Source organism: Elephantulus edwardii, unplaced genomic scaffold (genome assembly GCF_000299155.1).
Source record: "Elephantulus edwardii isolate Elephantulus edwardi_28Jun2011 unplaced genomic scaffold, EleEdw1.0 scaffold00429, whole genome shotgun sequence".
Lineage (NCBI taxonomy): Eukaryota > Metazoa > Chordata > Mammalia > Macroscelidea > Macroscelididae > Elephantulus > Elephantulus edwardii.
This window is the reverse complement of record NW_006400179.1, coordinates 65,519-84,960: the sequence shown is the minus strand read 5'-3', so window position 1 is coordinate 84,960 and position 19,442 is coordinate 65,519. Positions and strand designations below refer to the sequence as shown.

At 37.7% G+C, this 19,442-nt stretch overlaps 1 protein-coding gene across 1 annotated transcript in view; it reads left to right on the top strand.

The window, feature by feature from the left end:
* Positions 1-19,442, top strand: part of SECISBP2 (SECIS binding protein 2) — a 49,592-nt gene that overhangs the window by 19,967 nt on the left and 10,183 nt on the right. The window contains exons 7-13 of the mRNA XM_006902566.1: positions 4,226-4,434; positions 5,855-5,977; positions 7,086-7,175; positions 8,775-8,907; positions 14,585-14,751; positions 15,587-15,713; positions 17,278-17,419. Coding sequence (XP_006902628.1) covers positions 4,226-4,434; positions 5,855-5,977; positions 7,086-7,175; positions 8,775-8,907; positions 14,585-14,751; positions 15,587-15,713; positions 17,278-17,419 — 991 coding nt within the window. The remainder of the gene's footprint in view (positions 1-4,225; positions 4,435-5,854; positions 5,978-7,085; positions 7,176-8,774; positions 8,908-14,584; positions 14,752-15,586; positions 15,714-17,277; positions 17,420-19,442) is intronic.

Below are 19,442 nucleotides of genomic sequence, written 5' to 3'. Positions count from 1 at the left end.
CACCATCTTTGTTTCTCAGGAACACACTGGATGCATTTCATCCAACCAAAAATTTATTTATTCTCTTTACAGCCCATTCAGTATTTGCTTGCAGTACAAGTCAAAGGCATTGGTTCTTTTTTTCCCCCCCAACTTTCGTTAGCATATGAAGCAATTGAAAATACCATGGCGAGAGTTTCTTAATACTCTTAAAGAACCCCAAAGAACTTCTGTTTGTTTGGGTTATATCAGTCAATACTTACTATATTAGAAGTTAAAGCAGAGATATTGAAAATGTTTTAATTATTGTTCTTGTTAGATGCCATCCAGTCAGCTACAATTTATAGAAACCCTGTGAACAGCAATCAGAATCTTGCCCTATTCTGCACCCATCCTCATGGTCTCTGGCATGCCATTGCTGAAGTTACTCAGCCTTTCCTAGCATGCTGTCTTTTTCCAAAAACTGACCCCTCCTGCCACTATCCCCAAACTAAGTGAGACAGAATTTCCTATAAGGAGCACTTTCTCCGAGATAGATTTTTTGTTTTTTGGGTAGACTGCAGGATGTTTAGTACTCCTTACCAGCACAGTTCCAAGGCATCAGTTCTTAATTCATCTTTCCAGTTTTCAGATGCACAGGAAGTAGTTGAAAAAAATTACTACTTGCCTCAGGTTCACCTTAGTCTTTAAACTGACATCCTTGTTCTTTAGAACTTTGGATAGGTCCCTGACAGCAGATTTTCCCCATGCAACATGTCTTTCGATTTCTTAGTTTGATTGCAGATCCAAATAAAATGAAATCTGTGTGATAACTTCAGTCTTTTGTCTGTCATAATATTGCATATTGGTCCACTGGTGAGTACTGATGCTTTCTTGATGGTGAGATGTAACCACTATTGAAGACTGTAGTCTCTGATCTTCTTTAGCAACTGCTTCAAGTCTTCCTTACTTTCTTCAAGCAAGATTGTGTCATCTTCATAATGCAGGTTGTTGATAATTCTTCTTTCAGTCCTGATGTCACATACAGTATATACATTGAAGAGGTATGGAAAAAGGATACAGCTATGATGCACAGCTTTCCCGATTTTAAACCATGCAGTGTTCCTTATGTTAGTCACTTCTTGGTCTCTGTATAGAATTTGCATAAAGACAGTTAGGCATTCTGGGATTTCTATTCTTATCAATGTTGTCCATGGTTTATTGTGATTCACACAGTCAAATGTCTTTGCCTAGTCAAGAAAACACAAGTAAATGTATTTTTGGTATTCTCTGCTTTCAGGCAAGATCCATCTAACATCATCATGGCTTGTTCTGAATCCACCTGCAGTTTTTGGAAGTTCTTGTTGATGTACTGTTAAAACCAGTTTTTAATAATCAAGATTATGATTTTGCTAAAGAGCAAGGTTTTATTTGCATGTGCTACTGATACTAATATTGTTTGATAATTTCTACACTCTGTTGGATTTCCCTTTTATTTTGGATTGGAAATAAATATGGATCTCTTCCAGTCACTTGTCCACTTAGCTGTTTTTTTCAGATTTCTTGGCGTAAGGTAATACACAGGGGTGTATTTTTTTGTTAAAACAACTCCGTTTTATTTCATCATGTCATGGCACCATATTTTTTTGCCTTTGCTTTTCGGTGTAGCTTGACCTTCTTCCATAAGTGCTATTATTAGCTCTTGATCGTATATATGCTACTTCCTGAAATGGTTCAGAGTTGACCATTTATTTTTGGTATAGAGACCGTGTAATTCTTTCCATCTTCTTTAAATGCTTTGTACATCATTTAACATTTTGCATGCCTATAGAATCCTTCATCATTGCAACTAGAGACTTCAGTTTGTTCTTTATTTCTTTCAGTTTGAAAAATGCTGAGTGTTACCTTTTTGGTTTTCTAACTCCAGCTCTTTGAACATTTTTGTTACAATAGTTTGCTTTGTCTTCTTCTCAAGCCGCCCTTTGACATTTTCTCTTCATCTTTTACTTCAGCATTTCTTCCTTTTATTTTGGCTTCTCGTTTTAGTCCTTTTTCCCCCCTTTCTTGTCTTTGTAGGAACTCTAGTAACATAGACTGTAGGAAGTTGTACTACAAACCCCAAAGTGGCATCCTTTTGTTCCAGCTCTTTGGAAGAAAGATAGGAAATTTCCTCCAGTGCAATTGACAGACTTCAAAGCTTAGCAAAGGGTAAGCTCTAAGTCACTTAGAACTCAACAGCAGTGAGCTTAGCAATGTACCCTTTGCAGAGTGACATCTTTGGACATCTCAGATTGGTAGTGACTATCTCTTCATGCTAGCCATCTATGGCGTGGTATACCATTTCTAGCCATGCACATGCATATAGGCTCTGATGCCAGCAGAAATTGTACCCCAGACTGGCTCTCCTTCCCGCTCCTCGCACCCCCCCTTATTTTTATTAAGTTACTTAAAAAGTAGCAATAACAATCCCATGTAATAGTAACAGAAATAACCAGTTTTTATTAAAAAGAACTGTTTTTTTTAAATGTTTAAAAAAAAAACCCCAAACACCACAGGAAAGCTACACCTTTTACATTTTGCAACTCTTGATAGCATCTTGTTCATTGGATATGCTTCACATGCCACACAGCCTTAGAAATACCCTTTGCTTACTAACAGGAGACAGGATGAGAAGACACAGCTTCAAACGTGTTAGAATATTGTGGAAATAGTTCCACAAAGATTCCCTGCCAGGCTCCTGGAGACTTCAGGCTACACTCAAGATTTAAAAAGTCCTATCTGCTCTATCTTAGCAAAGAGGCAGTCTATTTGGAGAGAGTTTAATAGATCCTGCCTTTTATATTTATAGTAGCATGTCCTAACAGAAGACTTTTTAAAGCTGTTTCATAATTGTTATTGGTTGGGTTGGAATTTTTTAACATTTTTAAGTTTGGTTCGTAGAAGAAATATGGAAAGTCTCTTCTTGAGTGATTTGTTACTCTTTTTGTTAAGTGCCATTGAATTGATTACAACTCATAGTAACCTTAGGAACAATGGATCTATACCTTGCCCTGTCCTGTGCCTTCCTCATCATCTTTGATATACTTGAACCCATTGTTAAAATCACTGTGTCAAGCTGTTTCGTTTGCTGACCCTTCACATTTCCAAGTATGATGTGATTTTCTAAGAACAGCCCCTTCTGACATTAACAACACGCCCAAAGTATGTGAGAGTAAATTTCACCATGACATATTTGTCCTTATGGCAAATTTCTGTACTCTTTCTCAAGTACTACAACTCAAAGGCATCAGTTCTTCTATCCACAGAACCTTCCTGCAGAATCAGAATTTCTCATCAAATTTGTAATTCTTGACCCCTGTGAAATCTTTCACTGTAGATGAGTAAGCACAAGTAAACCCATGCATACCTTCCTTTTGGGTAGTCTGCCACTGATCAAGAATTTCATGGGCACTTAAGCCTGTGTTCTAAAAAATTAATTCATTAATTACCAGTTGTCATGATAGTTTAGTGATATCAAGCCAAAATCTTTGGCTCATTAATTATTTGTTTTCTTTGTGGTTATATTTGTAAGTTGTTATAAAGTGAAACTGTTGTTTACTCACTCCAAGAGTTAAAAAACTAATTTCCACAAAAATGAACCTTAAGAATTAGAAGAATCAACATGCTTATACCAAGGAAAAAAGAAAGCTTTATTGAAGAAAGTACAATCCTTGGAGGCTAGGATGGTGAAACTTCATCTTGGACTTGCTAGTCTTTGGAAAAGGACATCAAGCTCAGAAAGGTCAGTGAAAGAGAGGAAGATCCTCAAAGATATGAATTGACACAGTGATCATGTCAGAGAAGAGGAGAATGGTGCAGGATAGGAAGGATAGGGTTTAGATGTATTGTGTATAGGGTCACTATGAGTCATAGTCTGCTCAGTGGCACGTAACACATTCTTTCTAGCTCAGTTATTGTTGTGGTTAAGGCATTCAACTGCAAACTAAAACGTTAGTGGTTTGAGCCCACTAGCCTCTCCAGGGAGAAAGTTGATGCAGTCTGCTTTCATAAAGATGTACAGCCTTATATACTTCCTAGGGTGGTTTTTTTTCTTTTCTACAGGGTTTCTGTGAATCAGAATCAACTTAATGAGTTTCATAGTTTCCAAGGAGATATGTTGAAGAGAAGCCCAAATTTAATTATGCTCTGAGTAATGCATGCTTCAGTAACTAAGGAATAGTTGTTTTACTCCTGAGATTGTTCAACCCTTTTGGTTGTCTTTGAGCAGAGTTATCTTGGACACCGATGGGTTATGTTATTCGGCAGAAATTGTCTCCAGAACTATCATCAGCCCCTAAAAATGTTACTTCCATGATAAATCTAAAGACAATTGCTTCATCAGCAGATTCTAAAACCATTAGTGTAGCATCTTCTGAAGTTTTGTCTTCTGATCCTTCCTACAACAAAGAGAAAAATACTGTTCATCCTACTAAGAAGGTATGCATCACATTTTTATTCTATTCTTCCATTGTACCACTAGATTATTTTTTTCTAAGGTCTTGCCTCTATGACTTTGTTGTACTTTGAACAATATTAGACTACTAGGCAATAAAAACAGATTATCAGGAATAAAAATAATTGCTTTTGCACATAGGAGAAATAACGTTTTTTTTTCTGGGGTCTTAAATTATCTGTGAGTCTTTCGGAATTCTTCAAAGAGCTACTGATAAAAGTTAATGCTCTTGGGTACAAGTCTACTGTCTTTTTTTTTCTTCAGTCTTAATCTGTAGACTATTCTAGAAGGGTACTAAAAGAAAAATACTTTAATTCTGTATTTTGTCATCCTTTGATGTATAATACAGTTTTGTTTAATTGTATTTTATTTGTTTATAAAAGCATTGTAGAATTGATTTTATTCTTTTTTTTTTAGTTTAAATATTTTTTGTTGATACCTAGGTTTGTTCAAGAGTCTTGATTTTGTTCTTTAATTGTGTACTGATATACTATCTTAAATTGAAATACAGTCTTATTTCTGTAGTACAATAGTTTATCTTTTTTAATATCAGGCTACTTTTTGGTATCCAGAAATGTTACAACTCATCCCTCATAAATGGTCTGTGTGTTTATGATTAATTTCTTTTTGGAAAATATATTTAAAAAAATAACAATATGGTTAGACATACTGTATTTAAAATATTCATATAGAATATTGTATTCATCACAATTTTCTAGCCCTTTCTGTGGCTGTCAGACAGTTTGGCCTGTGGAGCCTTTTGCATTCTCTCTGAGATCGTCCAAGCATTTAGTGTACAAACTGGACAATGAGCCCTCACCCAGCTTGCTTTGGTGCTGTGCTTTAACTTCCTAAACACTATGTTGTTCCATTTTCCTTAAATGAATTTAACATTTTAGCAGTTAACAGACTTTTTCACCCATAAACTTTTTTTAAAATTAAAATCATATCTGCAAGAAAAGTTTATATTAGAAAATTCCTTAAAGATTATTTAGAAGAAAAGTTGGATCTGTGGTAATGTTTATCACTCTGCTGGATTTACATTATATAAAACTGGGCTGAAATAGTAATAATAATTTATTATCCTTTAAATATCTTCGTATTAGGAGTTTTTAATTATAAAAATGGTAAGTGTAATTCTACAAGATAGTTTTGGGAAAAACAAATTTCTCCCATGCTCAAGTCTACCTCTTTGCTAAATGAAGAGTGTTAAAATTATTTTGACTTTTATTTTTTTTTCTTCAGAATTTCTCTCTTCTAAAAGCGGGTTCTTAATAAATTTTGAATGAGAAGCTGGGATAAAGTTGCCTGCCTTGTATCTTAATTTTTAGCTATTAATACATGGAATTAAAACATTGTAATGATTTCTTTCGTTTGGTTTTTTTATTGATGTTGCTGTTGTAGTCCAAAGCATTACAGGATGGCAGCCCTGAACAAAATGAAATCTCCAGAAAGAATAAGAAAAAGAAAGAAAAGTCTAAATTAAAATGTGAAGTATTGACAGTTCAGGAGCCACCAAGGATTGAAGTACGATTATATTTTTACTTCATAAGGTGTAATAAGTGTGGTTTTTCTTAGAAAGAACATGAATTTCTTGAGAGAAAATCTTCAGCATTTTCTTTATTCTTTGACCTCTTCTTCCCAAAACAGCTTGTCTGATAGCAGGCACTCAGTATAGATTTAGATAAATGAATGAATGAGTGGTCTGGAGACAAATCTACTTGTATCACAGTTTATAGTTCATGTACCATGTTACTAATACCTTAGATTCTTCTTTACCCATTTTTTTCTTACTTTAGAATGCTGATTTTGAAGGAGCTCTTTTTTTTTTAATCCAGAAATTTCATTATGATTTGATTCACTTTGAGAAATTTAGACTACTGTAGATCCATTGGTAGGCCTGGTGAGGAGAAATTCATGGGCTCATTAATCATTACTCCATGTTCTCCAAGGATGTCCTGTTTACCCAGGCTCTAGGCGAGGTTCTGGATGTGCTTCCCAAGTAATTTCTTCCTTTATTTATATGGTCACACTTGGCTATAGGGAGAAGATTTTCACAGAGTCATTGCCCAAGTGTTCAATCAGAGGTATCCCCATAAATTTAGAAGGACTCCAGGGTTCTTGGAATATCCTTTTGGGAATAACTATGTTATGTGTTTGAAGCATGATGTTTTAGACTAGCAAATAATACATGATGTTTTCTTCCTCTGTATTTCCCATATAAATTGTCCAAGGTACTTAAAATATTGATAAAATATCATATAAAAAGTTTTCTAGAAGGCATATTGTCTGTTTCTGTTCTAGCCTTCACTGACCACTAATTACATAATTAGTGAGTCTCCTGAATCTAGATGGTTTCTTTAATTATGAGCATCAGTGTAAGCTGCAGTGGTTAAGGGTCAAGTCTCTAAACTTCTCTGATGTACCAGATTTTTGCTAACACTGGTGTCTCTTTCGGGGACAAATTATGTTAAGGCTGTGATCTTTAATTTTGTAGAGTATTTAGGTTGTTTTTTATTTCCTTTGATAACTTTTGTGGAAGAATATTAAGTAGAAAAAAATAAAAGCATTGAATTTGAGAATGTTTGTATTCTCATGATAAATAAAGAACTAAAGGGATGCATGATTTACTTAGGATGCTGAAGAGTTTCCCATCCTGGCAGTTGCCTCTGCAAGGAGAAGCAAAGTAGAGTCAACAAAATTTCAGCCTATGCAGCAACCACAGGTTAGTTTGAAAACACAATTGCTTTAGACTTAGCTTTTCTTGCGAAGACTAAAGTCCTAAGGAGAACTGCTTTTCTTTTATACTAAAACAGGTGATTTTGTTTGGATTCATCCCCTCATTGAAACACTACATCCAATATGTTGAAACAACATTCCTTTTAAGCTACAATGTCCTGTGGGTTTTGTAATATATCTGTTGGTAACTTCTTTCATAGGGCAAGGTTCAGATCTGTTCATGGGGATGCACTGAATCATAGACTCGGTGGCATGTAATAATAAGAACAACATTATTTTATCTAAAAGGAGAAGGAATAAAAACTAATTATGAAAAAAAAAGTAGTGATTCTGTTTATTCAGGAATCCCAAGAATTATTTTGTGAATTAAAATAAGAGAGCCACAAAAAAATCCATCTTTAGTGAAAAATGGTTACCCAAGAGAAGAGGATTTCCCTTGCACCTCTACCCCACTTTAGACTTAGGAACAAAGTTGACTTTGGTGGAGAACTTAAGGTATTTGGGCCATTTCTTTTTCGAGATTTTTATTTTGCTTTTTTATATTTTACTTTTCAAAAGGAGGACATTTCATAAATGTGAAAAAGAAAACTCTAAACCTTTGTGGTGATTAACTTTGATACATGTGTTATAGTTTGGTCACCTTCCTTCTGCACAGAAGGTCTCTCTGCAGCCTGATGCTGTACCCTTTCCTTTAAATGTGAGCTCAGCTACTATGGCGTTATGGTCAGGGAGGAGGAGAACTTGACAGGAGAACTGAGAAATGTTAAAATGATGAGACAGCATGCCATAGGACATCTTAAGGCTACTTTCTTACACTTTTATATAAGCTCAGAATAATACAGATAATAAGTGTTTCGATTTTGTGTTTAAATTTAGTGCTACCTGCTGGTACAATTTAGACTTTGTCATAACACCATGTTTTTATAATGGTGAATGAATAGTGGAAGCTGTGAACTAACTAGTTAGCCTTGTACACAGACTTTTGTAGTCAGACATTTCATTTGCTGTTATTCAAAGTGCAGATGCAGACAGTAACAAGTGGGTTAGTAGAAACACAGTGTTTTAAAAGAAAGACATGAACAGGGAGAAAAGTGCAACAATGAATGAATGGAAATCCACAATCTCTGTAAATGTTCATTGAAATGAATAATAATAATAATAAAAAGAAATGATAAAAAAAGAAAGACATAAACAGTGTTGGTAATATTGGCATATAGTGTGGGATTTAGTTTTGTTTTTCATACTTACCTTTCAGTAAGGACATCATCCTTGGAAAAATAGTAAAAGAGAGGAAGACTGTCAACAAGATGTATTGATAAATTCACTACAACAGTGGGCTTGAGAACAACAAAGATTGTGAGCTGGCCCAGGATTGGGTGTGGTTTCAGTTCTTTTGTACATAGGATCATTGTGAGTCAGAGCTAGCTGAATGGCACCTAGCAGCAATTGTGATATTTAAAAGTTATAGGTTTTTATGGTCTCTTAAGACAGATTCCTTTGTTTTTTAAGTATATATGACTTTGTCATAAAATTAAATATTTGATTTGTAAAATATCAATAAACTTCTGATATTTGAACTTTTTAGAATAATTTCAAAAATAGTGGCAAGAAGAGTGAAATTCCATTTCAGCTGGATTTGGGCAGAATGCTCACAGCACTGGAGAAAAAGCAGAACTCTCCAAATGCAAAGCTGTCCTCCAAACCCCTGGTCTTCACAGGTAGGAGAGACCCTGTTTCCCTTCAGACATATAGCTGAAAATCTTTTTCCGTTAGACTGTCTTGTGTTCTCTTTTAATCTAGTTATTTAAATATGATTGTTAGATCTTACTAGAAGATGAAAAGTTTCCCACCTAATATGGCATGATGTTGTTATGTGCCATCGAGTCGCTTGCAACTCATAGCTACCCTATATACAGCAGCCCTAAACTCTGCCCTGTCCTGTGCCAATCACACTGTCTCCGACATACCCACCCCCATTACTCTAGTCACTGAATCAATCCACCTCATAGAGAGCCTTCCCGTCCTGCGCTGTCCCTCCACCCTACCAAGCATGATGTCCCTCTCCAAGGACTGGTCCCTCCTTACAGCATGTCCAAAGTATGTTAGATGAAGCCTCAGAATCCTTGCCTCCGAGGAGCCACCCGGTTTAACCCTCTTCAGGATGAATCTGTTTGTTTTCTTAGTGGTCCATGGTGCATTCAATACTCTTGTCCAGCACCACAGCTCAAAGGCATCAGTTCTCCTTCTATCCTCCCTAGTCATTGTCCAACTCTCTGGTGCATGACAAGTGATTGCAAAGACCATGGCCTGTATCAGATGCACCTTAGTCTCCAGAGAGACACCATTGCTCTTCAGAACTTTGGAAAGGTGCCTAACAGCAGACTTTCCCATCATAGTACATCTTTTAATTTCCTGGCTTTTAGTGATTGGAACATGGAATGTGTAGAATAGCATAATAGGCCTGAAAAATCTCATTTTCCGGTGTCCTATTTTCTGAAAGATCATTAAGATGCAGGCAAAGAAGCTGCATTTCCTAAGATGGACCTGCCTATTCATGCCTACAGTGGTGGCAGTGCCGAACCAGTAGTGACTTAGGCAGTACTTAGTTCTCTTTCCTCTAAAACATGTTTTCTTAGAGGAGAGATGGGTAAAACTGACACCAGATCATGAAAAGAAGCATGTCATCATAAGCATGTTTTTGCCTTATGAGGCATTTTATTTCTTTTTTTAAATGTAATCTATTTGTTTTTTGGTTTTTTGTGTTTTTTTAAAATGAAATCTATTTGTATAAAGAAAGAAACAGATGCCCAGAAAAATTGTTAACTAAGATTTTACTCAACATATTTGCTTAAGTTAAATTTTATCTGTTAGCTTCCCAGTATTCAGTAAAAAGGAAACTATACCAAGTTTTATGTTATTAGTTCTAGAAGGAATGAATGTATTTGTCTCTTCAGGGGAAGTGTAATTTCTCTTTAGGAGTTTACAGACACACAGAAAGGTAGAATACATTGTGCAGTGAACACCTTACACTCACCTCCTGGAGGTATAATCATTATTGGTTTTCTATGTTTACTCTTTCATACAGCTTATTTCGGTATCAGCAATATTTGGCCCATCATAGTCTGTTATAGAAATAAGGTTTTCTTTGAGTGTTTTCTACTGATGAATTTGACATTCCTATATGTTATAAAGGGTGAAAACACTCAGCTACCAGCTAAAAGATTGATGCCTTAAGAGTGTTCAGGGGCACTTGGGAAGAGACCTGATGATCTACTGCTGGAAAATGTGCTATTGAGAAGCCTTTAGTAATAGAGTTCTGCTTTGACACCCATATGGTTGCCATAGGCTAGAATCAACTTAATAACAGATGATATGACTGTTTTTCAGTTAATACAGCAGTTAGGTAGTTGTGACACATAATGTTTGCCCTACAAATTTGCAAATAGTTATATGCAACCCTTTAATAAACTTTAATAAAAAGTTACTAACTGTAGGTTTATCCATTGGACCTTTCATATTGTCAAAGTGTGGATCTGTATTTATCCTAACTGGAGTTGCTTGTGGCTTTTGGTTCTGTAGGTAAAGTTTTTCATTTGGTTTCTTCACTGGGGAGTTTGGCACTGCTACTTCATTTTGTTGAGCTTAGTGGCTGATTTTGAGAGGTTTTGTCCACCACTTTACCGTTGTGCCAGAAGGACTCTCACCAGGCATATAGTTATGACTCAGAAAGTTACATGATGGCAGTAGGCAGTTAACATGATGTTAGACAGAAACGACCTTACCTGGAGAGAGTGAGTTGTTGCAGAGTGACTGTTGCAGGAATTAGGGGAGAGAACCAGGGTCAGGGGAAGCCTGCCCATGAGGGCTGGGTCAGATGAGAGGTTATTTTTTGAGAAGAAATGATGAGAAAGTAGAGTCAGTAGCATGCTGCATGAGTAAATTTCCAAAGGTATAAGCAGTTGTGTTTTAGCTGAAAGACTAAAAGTGGTCTCAAAGGTATGGCACTTTTTGACAGTAGGACACTAAGTTTATGCTTCGATTTCTATAACATATGTGAGTGAAATGTTCTTCTGCAATAAGCAGATAATTGGACAGGCAAGATTTGATGAGCATATTTTATCAGTAAAATGCCAATTTAAAAAGATATGCTAAAAGTAAAGAAGAGTAGATAAAACATGTTGTTGTTGTTATATGCCATTGAATCGTTTGCCACTCATAGCGACCCTGTGTACAAGAGCCCTAAACGCCGTTGTATCCTGTCCCAGCCCCACCGTCTCAAACATACACAGTCCCACCTCTCCAGTCACAGAATCGATCCATTTCATTGAAGGTCTTCCTCTCCTGCACTGCCCCTCTACTCTGCCAAACATGATGTCCCTCTCCACGCACCTCCTTGCAACATGCCCAAAATATGTCAGATGCTTTGGAATCCTTGACTCCAAGGAGCATTCCAGCTTCACCTTCTCCAGGACAAACCTGTTTGTTCTCCTAGCAGACCATGGGTATATTCAACACTCTTGTCTGCACCACAGCTCAAAGGCATCAATTCTCTTTCTTTTTTTTTTTTTTTGTAATTCTCTTTCCCCCACCCCCTTTTTTTATTATTAATTTCAATGAAAATTTACAGAGACTTTGGATTTCCATTAATTCATTGTTGCACTTTTCTCCCCTTCCAACCCTCTCCACTAGTACACTACCCTCTTAGAAAAGTAAAAGAAAAATTCTTTCATTGTTTTACAGTCCCTCCTCTGAGGTCCACTCCACTATGCAGCCTTCGCTCTGGACTCCTGTCATGACAAAAATTCCTAATAATTTTTGCCTCTTCAACAATTTTCTCCCTCACCTGTTTCAATGCAATATACATTATTGAACCCATCCTTCTCAGTCTCCCCCCTAATCCCGAGGTCAGTCCTGCATTACAACAGTGGCACCATGCAGTATTTGTCCTTTTGTGACTGAGATACTTCACTCAGTGTAATGTCCACCAGGGTCACCCATTTTGAATAATATTGCATGAGTTGCTTGCTTTTCAATGCAGCATAGTATTCCATTGTGTGAATATACCACAGCTTCTTTATCCATTCGTTTGTTAATGGTCACTTAGGTTGTTTCCAGCTCCTTTGTATTGTGAACAAAGCCGCGATAAACATGAGTGTGCATATATCTGCTTGGATGTCAGTTATGGTCTCTTTGGGGTATATGCCCAGTAATGGAATTGTTGGGTTGAATGGTATCTCTATGTGCAACTTTTTGAGAAAGCACCACACCGCCTTCCACAGTGGTTGCACCATATCAGTTCTCTTTCTATCATCCCTAGTCACTGTACAACTTTCCGATGCATAGCACGTAATTGCGAAGACTATAGCCCTGATCAGGTGCACCTTAGTTTCCAGCCTGACATCATTCCTCTTCAGTACTCTTGAGAGGTCCCTCACAGCTGACTTTCCCAGTGCAATTTGTCTCCTGATTTCCTGGCTGCCGAGAGTGTTGACTGTGGAACCAAGTAGCTAAAACTGTTAACTATTTCAATGTCTTCACCATCCATCCTGATGCTGCCAATTGGCCCAGTGGTGAGAATCTTTGTTTTCTTGATGTTGAGCTTCAATCCGTATTGGAGGCTGCAGTCTTTGACCTTTTGCAGCAAGCGCTTTAGGTCCTCCTCAGTTTCAGCAAGCAGGGTTGTGTCATCCACATAATGCAGGTTGTTGATGACTCGTCCACCAATCCTGATGCCACATTCCTCCTCGTACAGCCCAGCGTCTCGGATGATCTGTTCTGCATACAGATTGAAAAGGTATGGAGACAGAATACGTCCCTGATGGACCCCCTTCTTGATTTTGAACCATCCAGTGTCTCCCTGCTCTGTTCTGATGACTGCTGCTTGGTCCAAGTATAGGTTTCTCATTAGCACAATCAAATGTTCTGTGATTCCAATTCTTTTCAGAGTCATCCACAGCTTGTTGTGATCCACACAGTCAAAAGCCTTTTTGCATAGTCATTGAAGCACAGATAGACATTCTTCTGGTATTCTCTGCTTCCTGCCAAGCCCCATCTAACATTAGCTATACTATCCCTAGTATCACGACCTCTTCTAAATCCAGCCTGCACATCTGGCAGTTCTCTGTTGACATATTGTTCCAAATGTTTTTGGATAATTTTCAGCAGAATCTTGCTTGCATGTGATATTAACGATATTGTTTGATAATTTCCTCACTCTGTTGGGTCACCTTTCTTTGGAATGGGAACAAATACCGATCTTTTCCAGTAAGTCGGCCAGCTGGCTTTCCTCCAGATTTCTTGGCACAACTTAGTGAGCACAACCAGGGCAACGTCTGTTTGTTGAAATAAATCAGTTGGTGTGTTGTCAACTCCTGGAGACTTGTTTTTGCCAATTCCTTCAGAGCAACTTGAACTTCCCTCCTTCATCACTGTAGGCTCTTGCTCATATGTTATTTCATGAAATTCTGTGTCAGCCAATTCCTTCTGATACAGTGACTTTGTGTACTCCTTCCATCTTCTTTTGATACTTCCTGGATCATTTAACATTCTACCCAAAGTATCTTTAAGTATTGCCACCTGTGGCTTGAATTTGTTTTTTAAATCCTTCAGCTTAAGAAACACTGAGCGAGTTCGGCCCCTTTGATTTTCTGACTCCAGCTCTTTGCACATTTCATTATAGTATCTTGCTTTGTTGTCCCGAGCTGCCTTTTGAAATTTTCTGTTCAGCTCTTTGATTTCTTGGTTTCTTCCTTTAGCTTTGGGGAAATATTGTTGGTTGTTAAAAGTTGAATAATGAATTCATAGGGGTTTATTGTAACATTCTTCTTATGTGTGTACTTGGAAATTTTCCTAGTAAACAGTTTCCTAAGAAAGTATACCAAGTTAAAGTCTTTCTTTGAAACTGTTAAATAAGGTGGGAAGTAGACCAAGAAAGGAAGATTAATTTGAACTATCCAGTGATAATTATAGTTCATTGCTTATGTAGTGCTATTGCCATCATGAACATGATAGAATTTGTACATCTAGAAAATTACTGAATGAACTAGAAATATTATTAGACTGTTCTAAGGGTCTAAAGGGTAGCTAGATAGACTATATACAAACATAAATCAGTTTATTTTTATCAAGGCAATGCTCAGTTGAAAATGGTGGCAAGAGACTTATACCTGATAGCAGTTATGTGCCCTCCCAATCACTGCTGTTAACTTAGTTTCCACTTTTAACCTTGCATTGGTTTTTTCAGACTCTGTGTCTCAGGAGATTGCAGGAATCTCTGAAATAATTTGGCAGAATATGAGTGAGGTGGGTCCCATGGGGCCACACCTTCAGTGGTATGAAGCATAGGCTCCACAGCTGGACCAGCACTTATGTTGCATCGTGCACACTTTGTTTCAGTTGGTGCCGTGCCAGTCCTTTCCAAAGATGCATCAGCTGGCATGAAGAACCACCACTTGAACCAGGCACAGGGTCCGCACAACCCCTTGGATTCCAGTGCCCCACTGCAGAAGAAGGGAAAGCAGAGGGAGACTCCCAAGGCCAAGAAGCCAACCTCCCTAAAGAAGGTGTGTGAGAAACAACACCACTGGTTGTTGAAATATTATATAATCATTTACTGCTTATAGGGCTTGGGTTTCTAGATTTTAAGGCTTGTTGTTGTTGATTGCCTGATTGTTGTTGTTGATTGCATGATTCCTAGCAACTCTATGAACAAAAGGCCTGAAGGCCTTCTACAACTATCGACATTTATCAAAGTTCATAGAGTTTCCGGAGGCATGTTGTTTAGGAAGTGGATGCCACTCCTGCTTCCAATTAAGGCTTATATTATTTGACTATTACTCTATCAAGAAGTGTTAATAATTTTCTAATAAAACAGTCATTAACTTGATGAAGCATATGAAACAGGAATTGCTTGAGAGGGAAAATTTTGGTTTTTTTTTTACTCTAAGTGACATCAAGAAGTATATAGTCCTCATTATGTCATTATCTTGCTCTAGATGATGATCTGTCTCATGTTCAGATTCACTAGGAATTCTCCCTGTCCCTCTTGTGTTGGGCCTGTGGGCTATATCTCTCCCTTTAAGCTGTAGTGTCTATGGTAGGTCTCAGTCTAGAGGACAGGGTCACATAGAGGGACTGTTTTACATCAAAATTGGCATTTGAGTCCTGCTTGTACAGCATCCACCCTGTCTAGGGTGGGGATAGGGTAGATTCCTACACTAATGGTCAGAGGTTAGGCAGGTCTGGGACACAGACCTAACAACAAGTTGAAGTTGAACAGTCTGTTTTGCAGGAAGATGTATCTTTTTAGTACAAGTGTTTAGGTATTTAATAATTTAAAAAATTTTTTTTCTTTTAATTGTGATTTGAGTGAAAATTAATAATTTTTCTTTTTAAAAGATTATTTTGAAGGAACGGCAGGAAAGAAAACAGCAGCGTCTCCAAGAAAATGCTGCAAATGATGTACAAGAGGTAGCGAGTACTGGTGAACACCAGCCCGTCCTTCCGGCTAACTCCTCAGGTACCAGTTCCTGGTTTCTTTTTTCTTAGAGACCCCATGAGATGGGAGATGCCATGCAGAAATGAGATGGGTTTATAGCACATTGTCTGCAACTTTGCCAACATTTTCCCATTTTTTTATGGTAAAAAAGGAAATCAGGGCTATACTCAGGGACGTACAAAAAGGTGTAGATACCTAGTTTTCCAAGAAAGCATCCCTGAATGACGAGTAAGCTTCCTGGCACTGCTGTCTCTGAGGGACAGAGATGATGAATTTGCCAAGCATGACTTGTCTGGGTGGCACTAGATTTCCCCATAAATTGGACTAACCATGAAAATTAACATCACTTATAGCTGCTTAGCCAGAACTATACCGAATAGAGATCCTAAGAAAGAAAAGATATTTTAAGGTAAACTTGATTGAAATATACATTCAAAAAAGTTGAAAGTATACAGCTTGAAGACTTTTCACAAAGTGAACACAAACTCTTATCAGGAAATAGAAACTAGAAACACTGCTGCTGTCCCTCTAGTCATAGACCTTCCCACTGCCCACCAAAAGGCATTGCCGCACTGACTATACCTCTGTGGCTGCATCTTTACAGTGGAGTCACACGGTGTGTGTATGTTCCTATCCCTGCTTCTTTCTTTGCACATAATAGTTGAATTTGTCCATCTTTGGCCACACCATTGTACTTTATTATCATCAATGAAAAATCATTGCTCTTGCCTGAACAGGTTTGTTAAAGGGCATTGAGGGAATGTTTGCTTTAGAGCTTTTATAAGTTGGGCTGCTATGGACATGATTGTGTTTGTTTTGTTGGAGAACATGAGCAATTGCTCCTGTTTGGTATTTACTTAAGGGTGGAATCGCAGGACAGCTTTAATAGAATCTGCCGGATAGATTTTTACCAGTTACATGGAAGCCAACAAAGAGTAGATAATATTGTGGTTGCTCCACATCGTTGCCAGCCTGTGTGACATGTTTGTCCCTCTGGTAAGTGTAGTGGACATTGCTTGGCTCCTTCACTGAGTGATCTGCTACCTTCATTTACATAGTGGTAATCTGTGAAAGTAATTTGGGAATCTTAAGTACTTGCTAAATCATATATGGTGTGTTAGAATAAACTCAATTTTGAGGGTCTCATATATGAGATGTAAGTTCACCTCTTACCTAAGGATTATTTGATCAAGAAATAATCTCAAAAAAAATTAAAACCAAAAAGCTAGATTTTAAAACTTCCTGGTAAGAAATTCATTAGGTTAAATTCCAAAATTGAATAATAAATTTGAGTGTTGGTGGGAGTGCCTCGCAGGCAGCCAGCCAGCCAGACCAAAAGGCTGTTGTGCTATCTTTGTTTATTTTTCCAGTTTCTCATGTCATTGTTCTTCTAGTTTCATTATCTTTGTAAAAGCCCTCATCATATGTGTTTGTTAACATGGCATGTGTGCGCACTTTGGGGTTGTATACTTCTTGAGCAGGTGCTATTGGGAATGACATACCAATAGGTCCATTTGCATCTGTGCACTGTATTCTATAGGCACTCACTATGTGTTGACTTCGTTGCTTTGTACATCTCCAGGGGAAACAGAAGGATCAGTCCTCTCCACTTTTACAGAAGAAAGTGAGTTGGAAGAGCAACTCAGAACTGAGCCCCGTAGTGACACAGAAGCTTGCCATCTTGGTCTCGACTCCATCAGCTTCCCTAAGATCCACAGCCGAAGATTCAGGGAGTAAGTAAACTTTGGTTCCTATACCCTTGCTCCACTATTAACTTGAAGATGGAATTGTATGCTAGTTAATCTTCTTTGGCAGTTATTTCTATACTCTTTGGATCCACAACACTATAAAACTATATAGTTGAGCCACACTATCTTTTCATCCTATGGTATAAAGTTTTAAAATATGTTTTTTGTTTACTTCTGTTTTATTAACTATGTAAAGGCACTTGACTGTATGAATCCAAGAAGTTATGGCTAACATTGAAAAGAAAGAGAATCCCAAAATATTTCATTGTGCTAATGCAAAACTTTGCTGTTGTCAAAACAGAATTAAGGGAATACAAGAAAACAAAGATTCTCACCACTGGGCTAATAAGATAGATGGAGAAGAGAGATTGTCAACAGTTTCACTTTGTTCAAGTCTGTAATCAACACTTTTGGGACCAGCAGCCAGGAAATAAAAAGACAAATTGGATTGGGAAAATCTGCTGTCAGGGACTTCTCCAGAGTGCAGAAATGCAAGGATGTCATTCTAAAGATTATGGGGCACCTGATCCAGGCCATGGTCTTCACAGTTACTTGCCATGCAGCGGAAAAACTGGACAGTGGCTGAGGATGATAGAAGAAGAATTTATGCCTTTGAGTTGTGGTGCTAGAGAAGAGCGTTGAACATACCATGGACTGCCAAAAGAAAAAAATAAGTCTGTTCTGGAGAGGGTTAAACCAAGGTGCTCTCTGGAGGCAAGGGTTTTGAAGCTCCATCTCACATACTTTGGGCGTGTTCTCAGGAGGGACCAATCCTTAAGAGAAGGACATAATGCATAAGGGTGGAGGAACAACACAAGAGAGAAAGACCCTGGATGAGATGGATTGACACAATAACTAGAGTAATAGGGGCATGTGTGTTAGAGACAGTGAGATTGGCTCAGAATAGGACAGAGTACTGAGCTGTTGTGCATAGGGTTGCTTTGAATTGTAGGCAACTTGACAGCATATGATTTAAGGGGAGCTCTGGTATCCTGGAGTCAAGAAGCTGCACTGCAATCCTAAAGGCATGTAGTTTGGATCCACTAGCTATTCCATGGGAGAAAGATGGGCAGTCTCCTCCCAAGTGGTTAAACTTCCTCTGAAAACCCAGGGTTAGCTGTGGGTCAGTTCCGACTTGATGGTACATAACAATAGCACAACATGGTTTAAAAGGAGAAAAGGTAACAATAATCTGGAACAAGAGGTGCACTGCAAAGTGGGCTGTAGAGAGAAGAAGGGAAGAAAATGTACAACAATGAATGAATAAAAATTTAAAGAAAAGACTTCTTCAGCTGTTACCCAAAAAAAAGGAAAGATGTGTATCAGTATTGTGGCCTTTCTCCTGTTGCTGAGCAAATAATTTGAGAAGCTGTACTATATATGAAGAAGAATGTGGCATCAGTTTTGGAGGAAGACTCATCATGTTAAGCCTTACTTATTGAAGCATACTTAAAATACTTGCTGCAGAAGATCAAAACCAATAGACTTAAATAACATCTCAACATCAAGAAAAAATCCTCACCACTAAGGAAAAAATTCCTCACCACTGGACCAATAGGTAGCATCATGAAAGATGGAGAAAAGATTGATGTTGTCACCATTTAATTTTACTTGGATCCACAGTCAACACATATGGTAATAGCACTCAAGATTTCAGAAGATAGTGCATTCAGGAAATCATCTCGCAGGGACCTGTCCAAAGTGCTAGAGGGCAAGAATGTAATTTTAAAGACTAAGGTGCATCTGAGTCAAACCATGGTCTTTTACTTCCTATGCATCTGAAAGTAGAACAATGAATAAGGATAACAGAAGGAAAAAGAATTGAAACCTTTGAATTATGGTGTTGGAGAAGAGTACTGGCAATCCTATGTACTGCCAAACAAATAAGCAAGTCTTTCTTGGAAGAAGTGCAAACAGCGTGCTCCTTAGAGACAAGGATGATAAAACTTTGTATTACATACTTTAGGCATATTGTCATGAGGGACCAGTCTTTGGAAAAAGGATATCA